We start from the raw sequence: 16,447 nt of genomic DNA on the forward strand, positions 1-16,447 counted from the left end.
TTAATTGACTGTGGGGAGATAAAGAGGGAAGGGGTAGGGGAGAGGGGTTTGGAAGCCATTCCTTCCTCCATCTCAGGTTCTAGAGGGAAACACAGCTCAGGAACATACCTGGGCTTTTCCTTATGTGCAGAAAGGGGTCAGATGTTTTCAGCCATCTCTCTAGCTTTCATAGACTAGGCCAGGAAAGGACACAACGAATCAAGTCCACGAATCCCACCATGAAGGTATGTGGGAAGTGCCTACATTGCTGTCAGAATCAGAGACCTTGACCTTAGTTGGCAGATGCTAAGAAAAGCAGCATCGTGTGCAGCATCATGGCCAGTGATTACACCGATAATAAAAGCCGCCATTTACAGAGTGCCTATGATGTGCCAGGCTACTACCAGGTGCTTCCCATAGATGACAGCTAATAAGAGTGACAGCCAGAATCTGAGATGCTGCTCCTGGATCAGGCTTTACGGGAACCTTCCCATTCGATCCTCAAAGCTTTGTAAGGATGGGGCCTGTCATCACCCTACATCTATAGAGAAGCAATCTCAGAAAGTGAGTCACCTACCCAGGCCCACAGTGAGGAAGTGGCTGAGCTTAGATCTAAGCCCAGGTTAGCCTAACTCCAGAGGCTGCTGCAGTCTGTGGCCTCTCCATGCCACCTGGGTCCCCATCTGCCTTCTTAAGGGACCCCACAAGGACCAAACTCCAGCTTCTGCTGGCTAGATGCTTACCTTCTTTGCTGTTTCAAAATCTAAACCTTCTAGAGCTTCCATGGCCAGTTCACGCCAATCAGTGTCGGTGACACCCAAGCAAGCAATCTGGTAGGCTTCCTTGAACAGTTTCCTATCCAGGTACTGGTACATGGGAGCAGACTGCAGGATTTCATCAAGGGTAAAAAAGAGGACTGTTTTCAGAGCCATGGAAGAGCCAGATTCATACAGAGCCTGCCTCCAGATGCATGAGACAATTACCCATGCCTGGGGAGCAGCCCTGCAGCCGTCAATCAGCACCCTGCCCAGCCTGCCCAGCCCACTCTGCATGCTCCATTCTGCGTGCTCCATTCTGCACCCCTCTCACGGCTGGGCCACTGTGCTCCACAGCACAAACTGCCCATCCTCCCCTCCTTCCCGCCTGCGGGCCTGCCTCACCATAGGATGTCATCCTCGCGTGGAGTGCCTTTGCCCCTCCCCACTCTCCCTCTGGAAAATACCTATTTGGCTTTCAAGGCCCTACTGAAATGTCACCTCTTCTGGAGAGTCCTCCCAAGCCCCTTCAAGCCCCCATCCCAGGTGAAGGAGTCTCAGCTTCCTCTGCCCTTTGTCCAGATCTCGGGTTGTGATGCAGTTACAGGCCTGTTCCCACAGCAAGGCTGTGCACAGCCCGTGGGCAGTGGTGGGTTGTACCGGCCTCCCTCAGCAGACCCGTAGTCTATGTTTGCTGACAGAATGAATGAGTTCCTGGGAGGAAGGGGTCTGGGATGGCCTCTTCTTCCAGGGACTGTCTCCAAGAAAGGTAAGTGATTTGCTCCAAGTTACCCTGGAAGCCTCTGGAAACAAGTCTGCTCCCTGCACTGGGACAACGCCCTCGTACGAGATGGGGTTGCCTTGCTGTGAATGCCCATGAATAGTTCCTAACGACTTCTCTTTCTTAAGGGCTTTTGGCTGTCCCCATAGGCCTGTGCAGTAGGTATTATTTCTCCCTGGCTACAGCCCAGGAGACCGAGACTCAGAGAGGACAACTGACCTGTCCCAGCAAATAGCTGGCAATAGCCAGAGGTAACTGGACTCCAGGTTCTGTGCCCCTTCCTGCCACATGTATGCATGTGTGTACATGTGCATATTTGTGTACAGGCCCGAGAATGAGTCTGAGTTGGGCCAGGACATCGTTAACAAGGAAAGGCCTTGCCCTTGTTTTAGGCCAGCCAGTGTGCTTCAGAGGCCTGCATCTCTCCTGGCTAACTGGGCAGGGAAGATAATTCAGTTAGGACCTCTGTGCTAATGATTCCCAAATGTGGGGCGTGAAGTATTGTTTTCTCCACTTGGGGCTTTTGTCTTTGAAATTTCTGGTCCCATTTTTTAGCTTTAGAATTGCAGGAAAAAAAATTTTTTTTGAGTCTGTCTATTCTCAGAGCAAAACATGGCTGCTTCCAAGTGCTTACCTTTTCCACTATGCCATCTCTCTTCATTGACACATTAAATGCTCCCTTTAGGGGGCAGCAGGCATAGGCTAGGGAGCAGGTGACCTAGAACCCAGGCCAGGCTCAGCCACATCCTAGGGTGGTGACTTTTTGGGTAAATCCATTAACTTCTGTTTAGATGCCCTGCCCAGCTCAAGCTACCATGGGCAAAGGAGAGCTGTGCTCCAAAAATGATGAAGCACTGGGCAAAACGCAGGCATGATCATTACCTTCACTATATTTTTTCAGCACTAGCTCCTCACCATCTCCTAGGCTCTCCATTCTTGTTCCTACCCCCACCTTTTCCTTTGTTTGAAAAGCTTCCCTGCTCCAGTCTTCCTTTCCAGACCTCTCAGGGTTCAGATCAAGTTTCACCATCTCCTGGAAGCTTTCTCAAACTCCTGAAAGCTTCTCTTAAAGCACACAATGAGCTTTCCTTTCTAAAGTCCGTTAGTAAGTACAGCCTGTTGCAATTTAGTTGTGTTTTGTGGTTTTTACTATTTTATGAGTCAGTAATAAGGAGAAATAATAATAGAAATTTGGCTTGACAAAACCTGAAAGATGGGTGTAATTAACCCCATTTCACAGAAAATAAAATGAGGCCCCGAAGAGTGAAATGAGTTGCTCTAGTTACAGCTGCTTGAGATGGCAGAGTCAGGACTGAAAGCCGGTGCTCCTTCCCCGAAACTGCACCAACTGCTTGCCACACTGACTGCCCTGTGAGTGGGACAGGCACTCAGACAGGCATATCACAGCTGAGCATATGATGGATGGCTAACACTTGGACTTACTTGGGAGGCACAATTTGAGTGGAGTTTTAAAAATAGACTCACTGAACAAATACTCTCTGAGCTATACTTTATCTTGCTGTTGCATTCCAAACATGAAGTCACCACTGCCTTGAGAAGCCCTCCTAGGGCTCGTTGTCCTACTTGGCAGCCCTGACAAACCAGTTCTTACACAAGACAATGTAAATTTCAAAAGGAAACCAAAAATTCCAAGACTGGGTCTGATGCTTTCTCCCTCCTTTCTGGGCCAAAACCACAGGATGGCTGGAGGCAGAGGCAACAGATGAACAGCCTCTGTCTTGAGAATGTGTTTCCTAACCCTTGGCAGTCCTGACCTGCTGCATCAGCAGGATGGCCTTGGTGCAGTCAGCAAGACTTTGCTGCTGAATCTTAAAGTCCTGGCAGAGGAAGCCCCAGGCCGCTCCTCTGGCTCCTCTTAGACGGCCACAGTCAGGGAGCAGCAAACTGCATTTATTTTTGAGGTCAGGATGCCAATCTTGGGAGAAAACTTTTAATAAGCAGAGTTGGTTTGGTGCAATTGAGGGAGAGCAAGTTCCTGGTGGATGTGGTACATGGGTTTGTAATGGGGCAGACAAGGATGACAAGGACACAGTCCAGGAGAAGCTGTTCGTGCCCCTCGTCCTGCTGCCACTTCCACCCACCTCATTCCCTTCTTCCTCTTGTTTTCTGGTCTTTTTCTTCAGATCTGAATTCCACTAATATTTCTTGAATAGCTGCTCTGTGTCAGGCATGGATGATGGGCATTTCCCCAGTAAGTCTTGCAGTCATGAGTTTTGAGGGGATCATCAGCTTAGAAGAAGTGGGCTCTAGCCTGAAGCAGAGTTGTGTGGGGAAAACACAGACTGCCAGAGCCTAGTGGAAGGGAAACCTCGAAATTTCCCTAAAAGTCTTTCAAAGGTACACATGCTTGAACCCAGAAATTTCATTTCTAGGAATTCATGCCAAGGCGCCAAGTTGGGACAGATGCAAGGACTTAGCTAGAAAGATGCCTGCTATTTATAATACAAAAAAGCTGTAAGCAGCAAACATGTGCAGTAGGACTGGTAAAAAAAAAAAAGCTATGGAACATCCACAAGACACGATAAAATGCAGCTGTAAATACAAGACAGGTGGGGCCCAGGCAGGAGGGAGGGGTGCTGGCTGTAAAAAGCACAACACCAGGCACCTTGTGGTGGTGGCAGTGTTCAGTGCCATGACTGTGGTGGGAGGTTACACATGCCAACATGGGTGGGAAGATCACCCTAGAGCTTTGCACACTGTTACCGTTGGGGGGAACTGAGCAAAGGGTATAAGGGATCTCTGTATTATTTCCTACAACTTACGTGAGTCTACAATTATCCTAAATTTTGCCATGCAGGGTAAGAACATTCACTGACACAGAACCATGCTTCGGGAGATTGCTGAGTGAAAATGCCAGATGACTAGTTTATAGCCAGCACTTCATAGACAGTGATAGGGCTGCCATAACCAAATGTGAGGTGAAATGAGAAGATGGCCATAGAGGAAGGGATGAGAAGTCTTGTTTACAGGCCAGGCTCACGGAATACAGTAAATCTGAGGTTCCATCTATAGGTAGCAATACATATGCACATAAAAGTCACGAAAAGTATTTGCAGTGTGATTACACTTTTGTTTAAAAATATTCTTATAAAATCACATGCTCCTAATTGTATATTATGCATACATTATATATACACATAGAAAAGCTCTAAGCAGATGTATTTCAACATGTGTAAGAGTGATTCTGTCCTGAGGATGCGATGATGAAGGCTCAAGTTTCTCACTGGTGCATGTCTCTCTGTTTCATCGCAATCCTACATTGAGCACCATCTGTGTGGGGTGCAGAAGGCGGAGGGGAGACCATCCTGCATTTGGGAGGTCAATCTCAGCCACCTGTCTGTGGTTCTGCCCTTCCCCATTCTGTGGCTCCTCCCTTCAGTGCCCCATTTCTGTTCTGGCCTCCTCTCGGTTCAGGGGGCTTGTGCAGAGTCCCATGCTCCCTTATTGGTTCACAGACCTCAGCCCACACCCCCACCCACTCATTCTCTCTTTCTCCATCTCTCTCGCACACACATCACCACCATCACACACGTACTCACGCACACACCCTGCCAGACTCCTAGCTTTGTTGCTCGCTCCATTTGGCTCCACGCTGGGCTCTCCGCAAAACACACTGTTGATAACACTGCATACCCCTCCCATCCTTACATAAAGGGGACCAGGAAGAAACTGAGGCTCAGGGAGGTTGAGTTGTTTGCCCCCAGTCACACAGGTTGCAAGGAGTGGAGACAGGGCAGCAGGTTCCAGGCCCAGACTGCCTCCCATGACATCACAGCTGCCATTCTTCTCTCCTTGCTACTGTCTCCCTAAAGCACCAGCAAGGGGCCTGGCTTCCCTGATCTTGTCCGCATTGCCAGCGCTAACAGTGGACAGGTGCCCCCAGTTACCTGCGGCACCTCCACAGCAGAAATGGAGAAGACGTGGAGGCAGAAGATCTTGGAGCCATTGTAGCCGACCACAAAGCCCTGCAGCTTCTGCCGGTGCACAGGGAAGGTGCTGGCTTTGATGTTGAGGTAGCCTCCTCCTGAGAAGCAGAGCATGTCCTCACACTGGGTGTTCCAGGCCACACTGTTGGCGTTTGGTTCCTGGGGACAGGGACAGTGGGGATTCTGTGAGAACCACCCTGGGCTTGGGCAGTACTCGCACATTTCAGCCCAATACCCTCTTAAAGACTGAATCCCACTAAATTGCTTACAGTGGGATGGAGGGAAAAGGAGGAAAGGGGACCACAAAGAAATGAACAGAGGCAAGCCCCTCCATGCACCTGCGTGTTGTTGGAATTTTTGAGTAAGCAAGCATTACTTTTGAAAAAAAAAATTATTCTCCTGAAATATGCTCATACCCTTCTGCCTAGGATCTTTTATAATGACTAAATCTTTTATAATGAGCATGGATTGTTTTTTATAATGAAAAAAAATCAATATAGCTGTTTTATGTTTAGAGGGTGAGGCAGTGGAGAAGAGGAAAAGCCAGCAGGCAATGTCACAGCTGGGAATGCTAATGTCTCCTGTCAGGGCTGAGAATCACCTCCCCTAGCCTGCTACAGAACCAGCAGTGGGGACGGTGGAGCACACACCCTTCCATACTTGCATGGTTCTACACTCAGATACAAGATTCACATTTGAGGCCAGCTACGCCCCCTATAGGTGGGAGGTGAGGCTGGGGAGAAGGGAGGTAACATTTCAGGCCCCATTTTGTGCCCAACACTGAGCTAGGCACTGTGGTAACCCCTATTCCCATAGCAATTCTGTGAGGGGCAATTACTAATTTCATTTCAGAGAAAAGTAATCAAGGCTCAGAGAGGCTCACTAACTTAAGATCACACAGTAAGGGATCCAGGCAGGACCCAAGCCCAGGTCAGCCTGAAGGCTGTGCCCTCTCTTGCCCCCAAACCATTCTACTCTCTTCGGGATATGAGTGAGTTGAGACTGACAGGGAGTCACCCCTGGGCTAGAGGTGGCCAGGTAACCCCTTCTCACTGACAGAGGCTGCTCCCCACTTCAGGACCCTCCCCCTATCAATTCTGCTGCTGAGAACAAGGAGGAGCCTGGTAAGGGGACTGAACATGCCCATAACATCAGGAAACCCTGCAGTGGCCAAGGACACCAGTAAGGAGGGGCTCCAGCTTTGGGGGGAACTTCATTCCGTGAAACCAGTCCTGATCACCTACAAAGACCTAAAGAGACAAAGAATGGCGCGAGCCCAGCGAAAAGCAGCCAGGCCCTGGGCACAGAGCTGCTGGGCTGTCTTCTCTGGTGATACACTTCCTCAGGTCACAGGGCTGGATGACTCCACCAAACAATGCCTAGGCCCCTAAAGATCCAAGCACTTCGCATTCTGCTGGCTCTTCTAGCATTCTTGTGAATTAAGCAGAAGGCAAGGCTTGCCCATCCCCTTCCCCCTTTCAGATGACAAAACTGATCCTGTTTCCTTCCCGTGCGGTAGGTGCACATAGACACAGGCAGGCCTGCACAGGTAAGATGCAGACTTCTGCAAAGGAAGCGCATCCATCGCCCCATTCACTGAGTGTCAACGTCACACCCCTCTCAGAGTCATGGCCCCATTTCTTGTTCATGGTAAACGCTTAAGAAAGGCTCTGCTTGCTCAGAGCCTTTGGTTTCCATTGGCAAGGAAACCAAAGTTAAAGAAGCCGGTCCAGGCTCTGCGGCTTGTGCCTGCATGGGAGGAGCAGGTTGTGGCCCAGGGCCTTTAGGAGTCTGCGCATGTGGTTGGCCCCTACTCCTCACTGCTCCTCCCAGAGACCTGCCAGGGCCAGAGCTGGAGAGCCTCCTGCAGGGGCTGGGAAGCTAGAGGAGGGTCTCTAATCAAAGGACGATGTCCCTGGACCCCCTCGAGGACATCACCTGAAAAAGCAGCTCCTTGGTGTCGATGTCATACACCAGGCAAGTGTCGTTTTCATCTACCACAGCCAGCTTCTTACGGGAGGCACTCATGTCCAAGCAGCGCACGGCTGTGGCCTGCTTCAGCAGGATGATAGCAAAGAGATTGTCCACGAAGATCTTCAGGATCTGGCAACGGGCAACGTTTCAAGTGAAAACAGTGCAGTCACCATGCCAAAAGATCCTGGCCACTGCCAGGCCGTTGGAATCATGTGCCCTGCAGACAACTCACCACCCTTACCAGAAGTTCTGTGCATAGAAAGGACTCATCAAAGAAAGAGGTGGTGGGGGCGGGGGGGGCGTTGGCTTATCCTCAGCAGAGCCAGAAGCGAGTTTCATCAGAGGGCTGCAGAAGTAATTGACAGCCGAGACAGGCCGACGCTCCACTGTCAGTGTCTGTTCCAGACCGGGGAGTTTATTGATTACATTACTAGAAGGCATCGTTAGGAGAGGCCACATAGGCAGGAGATCGTGAGTCAGGGAACTAACAACAGGAAAAGCTACGTACGACACTGACAAGACTGTGGTAAGGAATTACAATAATGATGATGAAGCCATCATCTATGTATCCTGGTTTTAAAAAAATTTTTTTTAGAGATAAGGTCTTGCTATGTTGCCCAGGCTGACTGCAGTGGCTATTCACAGTCTTAATCATATCACACTGCAGCCTCAAACTCCTAGGCTCAAAGTGATCCTCCTGCCTCAGGCTCCTGAGTAGCTGGGACAACAGGTACCCACCACCATGCCTGCTTCAATACCCCTGGTGTTTTTTTGTTTTTTTGTTTGTTGTTTTTTAACACTGGCTTTAACTCCCAACCTTGATGATATCTGGTTTTGACAGTCCTATGAAATATGCAGTATTATCCTCATGTAAAATCAGCCTCACAGAAGTAAAGTGATCTGCCCAGGATGACAAAGCCAGTGAGTAGGTAAGTAAGAACATGACCTCAGGTTCACCTGACCCCAAAGTCCATCCTCCCATGGGAAGTGAGAGCTGCCTGAGAAAGAAGCGGCCGTTTCTCCCCTTGGCATTGCTGCTTGACTTCACTCACTGCTCTCACGCCCTGTGACTTCCGTCCCCAGCAAAGACCTGACAAGCCTCAGCCATAAGCCATCTGCTGCACAGCTTGGCTGTCAGGCTAATGCAGTTACACTGTCACTTTCAAAGTTCCATGTAGCAGCCCACTTAGAACTTTTCTTATGCTGAGCAAAGAACACACGTGTACACACACACACACACACACACACAGAAATCTGTTTAACTTTGTGTAACCTGGATATCCCACATCTAACTGGCCAAAGGGCTAATTTTTCTTACGACATCTATAAATATCCTGAGGACCCAGCATTCTCTAGGACACATACTAGAACACACTGCCTTAATCCACTCGCTGCCCTAATCGGGAGCTGACCTAGGTAACAATCTCTGCCTCCCTCTAGAAATCCACAGAAGCAGCATCTCTAACAAATCTCCCACCTTCTGGTGACCTTAAGCCACTAATCCACTTTACATGTAGCCAAAGGTTATAGCTCAACTCTGCCAAAACATGGGCCTGCTATGAGTGTGAGGGCCACAGCACCTTTGGCCTGAGGCTGTCCTCAAAAACTGAACTCAGGGCTGACCCACAATTCACCCATGGAGGAGAGAAGCCCTTTTCCTGCCCTGAGAACCCAGCTCAGAGTCGTTGCTAGACGGGTCACCCACGTGTGCATGTAGATTATCAGCCTGACGGGAGACGTGCGGGAGTGCTCACCTGTCCATTCTTCAGCCCCACTAACAGGCCTTCCCTTCCAGGAGGACCGCCGATCACCTTGATGTAACGAATGAGAGACTCCATCTGCCACTCCCGCTCCTTCACTCCGCTGAAGGACAGGCACTGTAGCCGTTTCTCCTAGGAAGCAAACCCAGATCTCATGGAAATTCAACAGAATAAGTGCTCCCAGCCCTCCCCAAGGAGGTCTTCCTGCCCCTAAAGTGTGAAAATACCTACACATTCAGTATCTATCTATCTAACCCAATGCAGACCCCATAATTGGCATCGTTAATCCAAGACTCCATGCAAGGCTTCCCCACAGAGCCCAATTCAGCCTTAGACCTTCAATGCAAACCTCCATCCAGGCAGCCTAGGCCAGAGGCAGCACTCAAAAGTACACATACTTGCCACACGTATCCTGTAATTTGTGGCAACTCTAAACCGCTTGAAGTTCTAGACTTTGATTATTGATTGATTGATTGATTTTTGAGACAGTCTGTCACCCAGACTAGAGTGCAGTGGCGCTATCATAGCTCACTGCAGCCTCCAATTCCTGGCTCAAGCAATCCTCTTGCCTCAGCCTCCCAAGTAGCTGGGACTACAGGCAAGTACCATCACACCCAGCTAATTATTTTTTTTTTTGTAGAGATGGGGTCTCAGTTTGTTTTCTAGACTTCTTTCGAACTGCTAGCCTCAAGCGACCATCCTGCCTTGGCCTCCGAAAGTGCTGGGATTTACAGGCGTGAGCCACTGCAACCAGCCCAGTTCTAGACTTGGAGAGATTTTAATAGTATTTTACACTACAGTGATTCCTAAAGAATTCTTCTCTTGGCCGGGTGTGGTGGCTCAAGCCTGTAATCCCAGCACTCTGGGAGGCCGCGAGATGGGCGATCACGAGGTCGGAGATTGAGACCATCCTGGCAACCCAGTGAAAACCGCATCTCTACTAAAAAATACAAAAAACTAGCCGGGCGAGTGGCGGCGCGCCTGTAGTCCCAGCTACTCAGGAGGCTGAGGAAGGGAAATGCGTAAACCCAGGAGGCGAGCTGCAGTTAGCTGAGATCCGGCCACTGCACTCCAGCCTGGGCGACAGGGCCAAGACTCAGTCCTCAAAAAAAAAAAAAAAAAAAAAATCTTCTCTTGCATCACCCTCCAATAGAGCTATGTAAAACTAAATCACCTCTACTTCCAAGATGTGCTGGGCTAGCCCTCTCAAAGTCTTTCCAAACTTCTCTTGGCATTGACTTAGACACTCTCTAGAATCTTTGAGAACTTTTTTATCATGAAAAAAAAAATCTTTCAGGAATATAGAATTTCCCTTGACAATTACTGAGTTGATACAATTTTAGTGTGTATATGCTTATCCATAAAAACTATCTCATTTTGTAGCAAACCATTTAATGTTTTAATTATTAAATAATCTAATCCTAAGTATGACAAAAATGTTCTGCAATAAAAAAAGGTATTCTTGGCTAGACACGGTGCTCACACCTATATCCCAGTACTTTGGAGGTTGGACAGGTCTTAAACTCCTGGTTCAAGCATCCTGCCTGCCTTAGCCTCCCAAGTACAGCCTCGCATCTCTACTTAAAAATAAAAGATTAGCTGAGTTGGTCATGTTCCAGCTACCAGGAGGAGGACTGCTTGAGCTTGGGAGGTTCAAAGCTGCAGGTGAGCCCAGAATTGTGCCACTGCATTCCAGCCTGGGCAACAGAGGGAAACCATGTCTGTCCTCAAGAACAATATTTTTTAAAAATAATAAAATAAAAATAAAAACAAAAGTTATTTCTGTCAGTTTATGGCTCATGACTTGGCTAATAGAGTCCTGGTTCATCCAGATGCCAGGGAAAATGAAAGCCCAATAACTACCACTTAGTCCTGAGGAAACAGACTTGTTTTCTGTGACCAGTTTTAAACCAATCGAGTGGGCACACTATCATTGCAGGAGCACAAATGGAATTCAGCCCAACCCCCAACATGCTGCTGCCCACATTTGGCACAGATGATGTGATGGACACCACCGACCAGGAGGTTTTTTTTGCACTCAAACTTCCTTGACAATCTTCTCCTTTACCCGTAATGCATCTGGATGAGCCCCCTGAATACACCAACCTCACCATGAGATCTGAAGATTTTCTCTGGGCAGTTCCGCCAAATCGAGTGTCTGTAGATGGCAATCTTCTTGACAAGCCTTTGCATTTAACCGAACTGTCAAAGAAAAAAATATCTAGTCTAGCGAGGGAGTTGTTAAGAAGGTGAAGGGAGAGAAATTAAAGCAATCATTTTACTTAACACGACTGGCAATTAAATGTGAATAACTCTCCATTGAAAAATCCTTTAGATATCCTAATATCGCGGCATAACCAATGCTCTGCTGAGCACGGATCCAAAGTCCTATAGGACCTCAATCTTCATGTCCAAGGCTGACAACTGATGTACGGAAATGAACTACTCACTGTTACCATGCACTTGCTGGAACAAATATAACTCCTCTGCACAGCACTATGGCCCCCTGGTGGACCACGGAAGCCTGCTTAAGTAACTGACTCGACCTTGCCGCTCCCTGCCCCACCATCCTTGACAAACGGAAAGACCACGTTAATTTCTGGTACACCCGGCTCCTACACTCCCACTACAGCCAGGGGAGAAAATGTCCCCTGGTACGGGACACTGGGAGCGTTAAAGGAGGCTGTTGCCCAGGCCACCACAGCCAGAATCTTAAAAAAGATATGGTTCCCTGGGGACCAAGGACACCATCTGAATTACAAAAAGAACCCCCACCTGGATCCCTTGCAAAGGCATCCAGCAGTGCACTAAGGCCAGTACATCCAGATAATAATACACTGAGATAAGGTGGACTCCTGAGCCTATTTAACCAGCCCACAGCTACTTAATGTGACAGAGGAGAGACTGCCGGTCTTAGGGCTTGGAATGACTATGCTAGACCTGGAACCTGATCTTCTGCTAAGCCTGTTCCAATGCCATTTCTGCTGCTCTCTCTGGCGAAGACCCCACCAGGAGGCAAGTGCAGACTGGGCTGAGGGAGGAAGCACCCCTGAGTGACTCCTGACCAGAAAGGTAAAGGTCCACAAAGGACCCATGTAGGGTCAACCCTTGGCTCCAACTGTCATAATCATCCTCCCTCACTCGGAATTCACATACTCCTTGAAATTATGTGCAAAATTCTGAGTTGGTACATTTTTCAGAGAGGGTTTTTATGCTTTCATGAGATCTCAAGGAGGATTGGCACCCTACTGTCCCCCATCAAAAAAAAAAAAAAAAAAACCCAAGACACAGACCCAGTGGCTAACATGTTTCAAGGCCAGAAAACCTTTCCTGTCATTTCAAGTCCCTGATCAGCAGCCCTTTCCACCTGCTCACCCTGTCCCTCCTTCCCAAAAGGTCTAGACCTGCTTCTTACCATTTTTTTTTTTTTTCCTGCTCAGTAATCAGTGCTGCACAATGACGTCAGTCATGCTATTACCTGTAGGCATAGCGGTCCTTGTAGAGCCCATGGACTGTGCTGAAAATAAGCTGGTAGAAGGAAATGGTGCCGTCCTGGCAGCCGACCACCTGCAGGGTGAGAGAACTGTCAATTCCCAGCTCTCTGGAGACAGTCTGCACTCCCATTTGTCAGACACAAACCCCAGTGATATGTCTCTCAAGACATGGCGGCTGCTCAGTGCCTCTTCAAGCCATGGCCCCACAGAACAAACTTCCTCTTCTTACCACATAGTTGGAATCTGGTTTCACTTGACATGTCCACACCCAGGAGTTCTGCTCCCCAACAGTCCCAAGCCGCACTCCATCCTTGGTGAAAAGAGATACTTGCTTGTCAGAACCCCCCAGCAAAATGTACTCCCCTTTAGTAAAGTAGCTGATGCAGCAGGGGTCAAAGTTCAGTGCCCGATCCTTTCCAATCTGAGGAAAAAGAACACACACCAAGGGAAAAACCATTTCCGAATCCATAACCATTGCAACACAATTAAGGGCTTTTCTCGCCAACTTTAGAGGGAGTTGGAAAGACAGGGATAGCTGGCCAGCCTTTTCTCCTGTGTCATCCCATGGTGAACACAGGCCTCTCTGCCTCTCCATCTCCCTACTCCCCCACCACACAGCCCAATCCTTAGCTCCTAGAGTCAGTGGCACCTCCCCTAGTTCCACCCAAGTGCTCCAGGAGTGCAGGAGTGTGTCAGGGCTCCTCAGCCAAGATGGAGACTGTGGGTGGTTTTGCTCCCAAAGGCCCCCCTCCCTCTGCAAATACAGTTCTTCATACAGTTCAGTGGGTTCCCTCGGCTTCTTTTCTCTGCCTTTTAAAAAAAAGTATTTTATAAAGCTGAGTTTATTCAGTTTAAAAACTGTCCTGGCCGGGCGCGGTGGCTCAAGCCTGTAATCCCAGCACTTTGGGAGGCCGAGACGGGCGGATCACGAGGTCAGGAGATCGAGACCATCCTGGCTAACACGGTGAAACCCCGTCTCTACTAAAAAATATAAAAAACTAGCCAGGCGAGGTGGCGGGCACCTGTAGTCCCAGCTACTTGGGAGGCTGAGGTAGGAGAACGTTGTAAACCCGGGAGGCAGAGCTTGCAGTGAGCTGAGATCCGGCCACTGCACTCCAGCCTGGGCGACAGAGCGAGATTTCATCTCAAAAAAAAAAAATAAAGACTGTCCTTTATTCTGCAACTACACCCATACTACTTCTCTTTATTTTTTAATTCTTGTTTATTTCAAGATAGGGTCTCACTCTGTCACCCAGGCTGGAGTGCAGTGGTGCAATTATGGCTCACTGTAGCCTTGAACTCCTGGACTCAAGTGATCTTACTGCTTCAGCCTCCTAAGTAGCCGGGACCACAGGTGAGTGCCACCATGCCTGGCAAATTTTTTTTTTTTTTGAAACAGGGTCTGACTCTGTTGCCCAGGCTGGAGTGCAGCGGCACAATCTTGGCTCACTGCAACCTCCACCTCCAACCTTCAAGTGATCCTCCTACCTCAGCCTCCCAAGTAGCTGAGACTACAGGTGTGCGCCACCACGCCTGGCTAATTTTTGTATTTTTTGCAGAGACAGTATTTCTCCTTGTTGTCCAGGCTAGTCTCAAACTCCTGAGCTCAGGTGATCCACTCACCTTGGCCTCCCAAAGTGCTGGGATTACAGGAGTGAGTCATAGCTCCTGGCCTAATTTTTTTTCTTTTTAAACTCTATGTTGAACCTTTTTAGGAACTGCTATACTTTACAAAGTGAATGCACCATTTTATATTTGCATTAGTAGTGTATGAGGATTCCAATTTCTCCATTTTAGTGAGTGTGAATTATCTCATTGTGGTTTCAATTTGCATTTTCCTGATAGCTAATGATATGGAGCATCATTTCATGTGCTTATTGGCCACAAAGAAATGTCTTACTCTATGGCTTAGGCTGGAATGCAGTTGTATGATCATAACCCAATGCAACCTTGAACTTCTGGGCTCAATTCCTCTGCCTCAGGCCCCTGCCACACCTAGGAGCTGAGACTAGAGGCATATACCACCACACCCAGCTAATTAAAAATATATTTTTTTAGAGATGGGGTCCCACTATGTTACCCAGGTTGGTCCTGAACTCCTGTTCTCAAGTGATCTTCCTGTCTCTGCCTCCCAAAGCACTGGGATTACATGCACGAACCATGTCCAGCCCTGTCTTTATAGTTCTTTATATATTCCAGATACAAGTCCCTTATCAGATATATGAGTTGTAAAACTTCTCACGTTCTGTGGCTTGTCTTTTCACTTTCTCAATGGTGCTTTCTCAGCTTCTAGGATGAAGGTCACTCCCAAACTCAGCCCCCAAGGTCATTCTCTCAGCCAAAATGAACTTGTAAGTTTCCTAAGCAGGCAATGCTTTTTCAGGTCTCCACATCCTCACAGGTGCTGTACTCCACACCATCCCTAGACCTAGCCAGGAGTGCTCTTTCCCTCACTTTGTCTGCCAGGTGTCATCTCCTCCAGGAACATCTCCAATCCCCATCCCCTCATCCTACCACAGCGCCTGTGCTCACCTATCCCATTGCACTTCTTTCATTGTCTGTAGATACAGGGTTAATCAGGTCTGCCCCACTAAAGCCCAAGTTCCTTATTACCACTGGAGTTTTGTGCTGCCCCAATGGTGTCTTTTGTGAATAAAAAGGCTATTTGTGATTAACATTATTAAACTAATATTCAATTTATAAAAGAAATAACTTTAGGGAACTGATTTCTCCTTAAGTTTTTAAGTTCAATTTACAAATATTTTGCTATTTATAAATCTAGTTAAACAGCCAATTGACTGACTGTTCAAGGAATTTAATTTTGAACCGATTATAAAATCCCTTAAATATCCAGTCCCATTTAAAACTTAGTTAAATTAATTCCCTTACACCAATTTAAACTGCAATTACAAGTTTAATACATTCAAATTTCCTTTCCTTTTTAGGAATTTCAAATGCCTAGCAACCAAAACTTTCCCTAGCACTTATCTGATGCTAGAAAACCTAATAAGAAAACTAAAAATTCTTATGAATCATGACATGGAAGGCTAGCAGCTTCTGGAAGTGGCTCAGTAGTTCCTATCGGAACATCCTCCCACAAGTATAAACAATAAACTCTGGACCAACTATAAACAACAACCATTTCAGGGCAACCAAAAGCAGGCAGGAACTGAAGACACATGCACATCTGGAAGAAGGGAACAAGCACTAGGTGAACTTCTCAATTTTTTAAGGGTTTTTGCCTGAGGGCAGCCCTCTTCAGCATCATGCTGGGTGAATATAGAATTTGGGAGGACCACAGCACCCAGAAAGTGAGGTGGGAAATTCCAGAAAAGAGATGCAAAGTAAGAGCTTAAATTCTGCACATAAACTCCGCTGAATATCTGGAAACTCTTGAACTACAAACTGTGATGAGATGCCAAGCAGCCTAGCTATAGCTAAAGAACTGCACAGAGATGTCAGCTGCTGACACCACTGAAAACATGCAGTTTTGATATTGAGCCCAGCAAAGTAAACTGCCTGCTTAAACATATATACACACAAACACACAAACATACACAATAATCTTCAGAGGAATGTGATGGAAATGAGTCTCTATGACGTATCACTCACTATATTGAGTACAATTCAAAATTCCCCAAAGCAGAAAATGTGAACCATATTCAAGGGAAAAAATTCAATGGAGACTGAACCATGACGACCCAGATGTTAGAAATAGCAGATGAGAATTTTGTTTGCTTTTTTTTTTTTTTTTTTT

General features: G+C 47.6%; 1 protein-coding gene across 1 annotated transcript in view; it reads right to left on the bottom strand.

The window, feature by feature from the left end:
* IFT122 (intraflagellar transport 122) overlaps positions 1–16,447 on the bottom strand; it is an 89,110-nt gene that overhangs the window by 31,927 nt on the left and 40,736 nt on the right. Inside the window, 9 exon segments of the mRNA XM_017885022.1 lie at positions 723–863; positions 5,424–5,621; positions 7,401–7,565; positions 9,191–9,328; positions 9,589–9,593; positions 11,191–11,381; positions 12,605–12,672; positions 12,674–12,763; positions 12,920–13,111. Coding sequence (XP_017740511.1) covers positions 723–863; positions 5,424–5,621; positions 7,401–7,565; positions 9,191–9,328; positions 9,589–9,593; positions 11,191–11,381; positions 12,605–12,672; positions 12,674–12,763; positions 12,920–13,111 — 1,188 coding nt within the window.

Source organism: Rhinopithecus bieti, unplaced genomic scaffold, assembly GCF_001698545.2.
Source record: "Rhinopithecus bieti isolate Rb0 unplaced genomic scaffold, ASM169854v2 scaffold_13262, whole genome shotgun sequence".
NCBI lineage: Eukaryota > Metazoa > Chordata > Mammalia > Primates > Cercopithecidae > Rhinopithecus > Rhinopithecus bieti.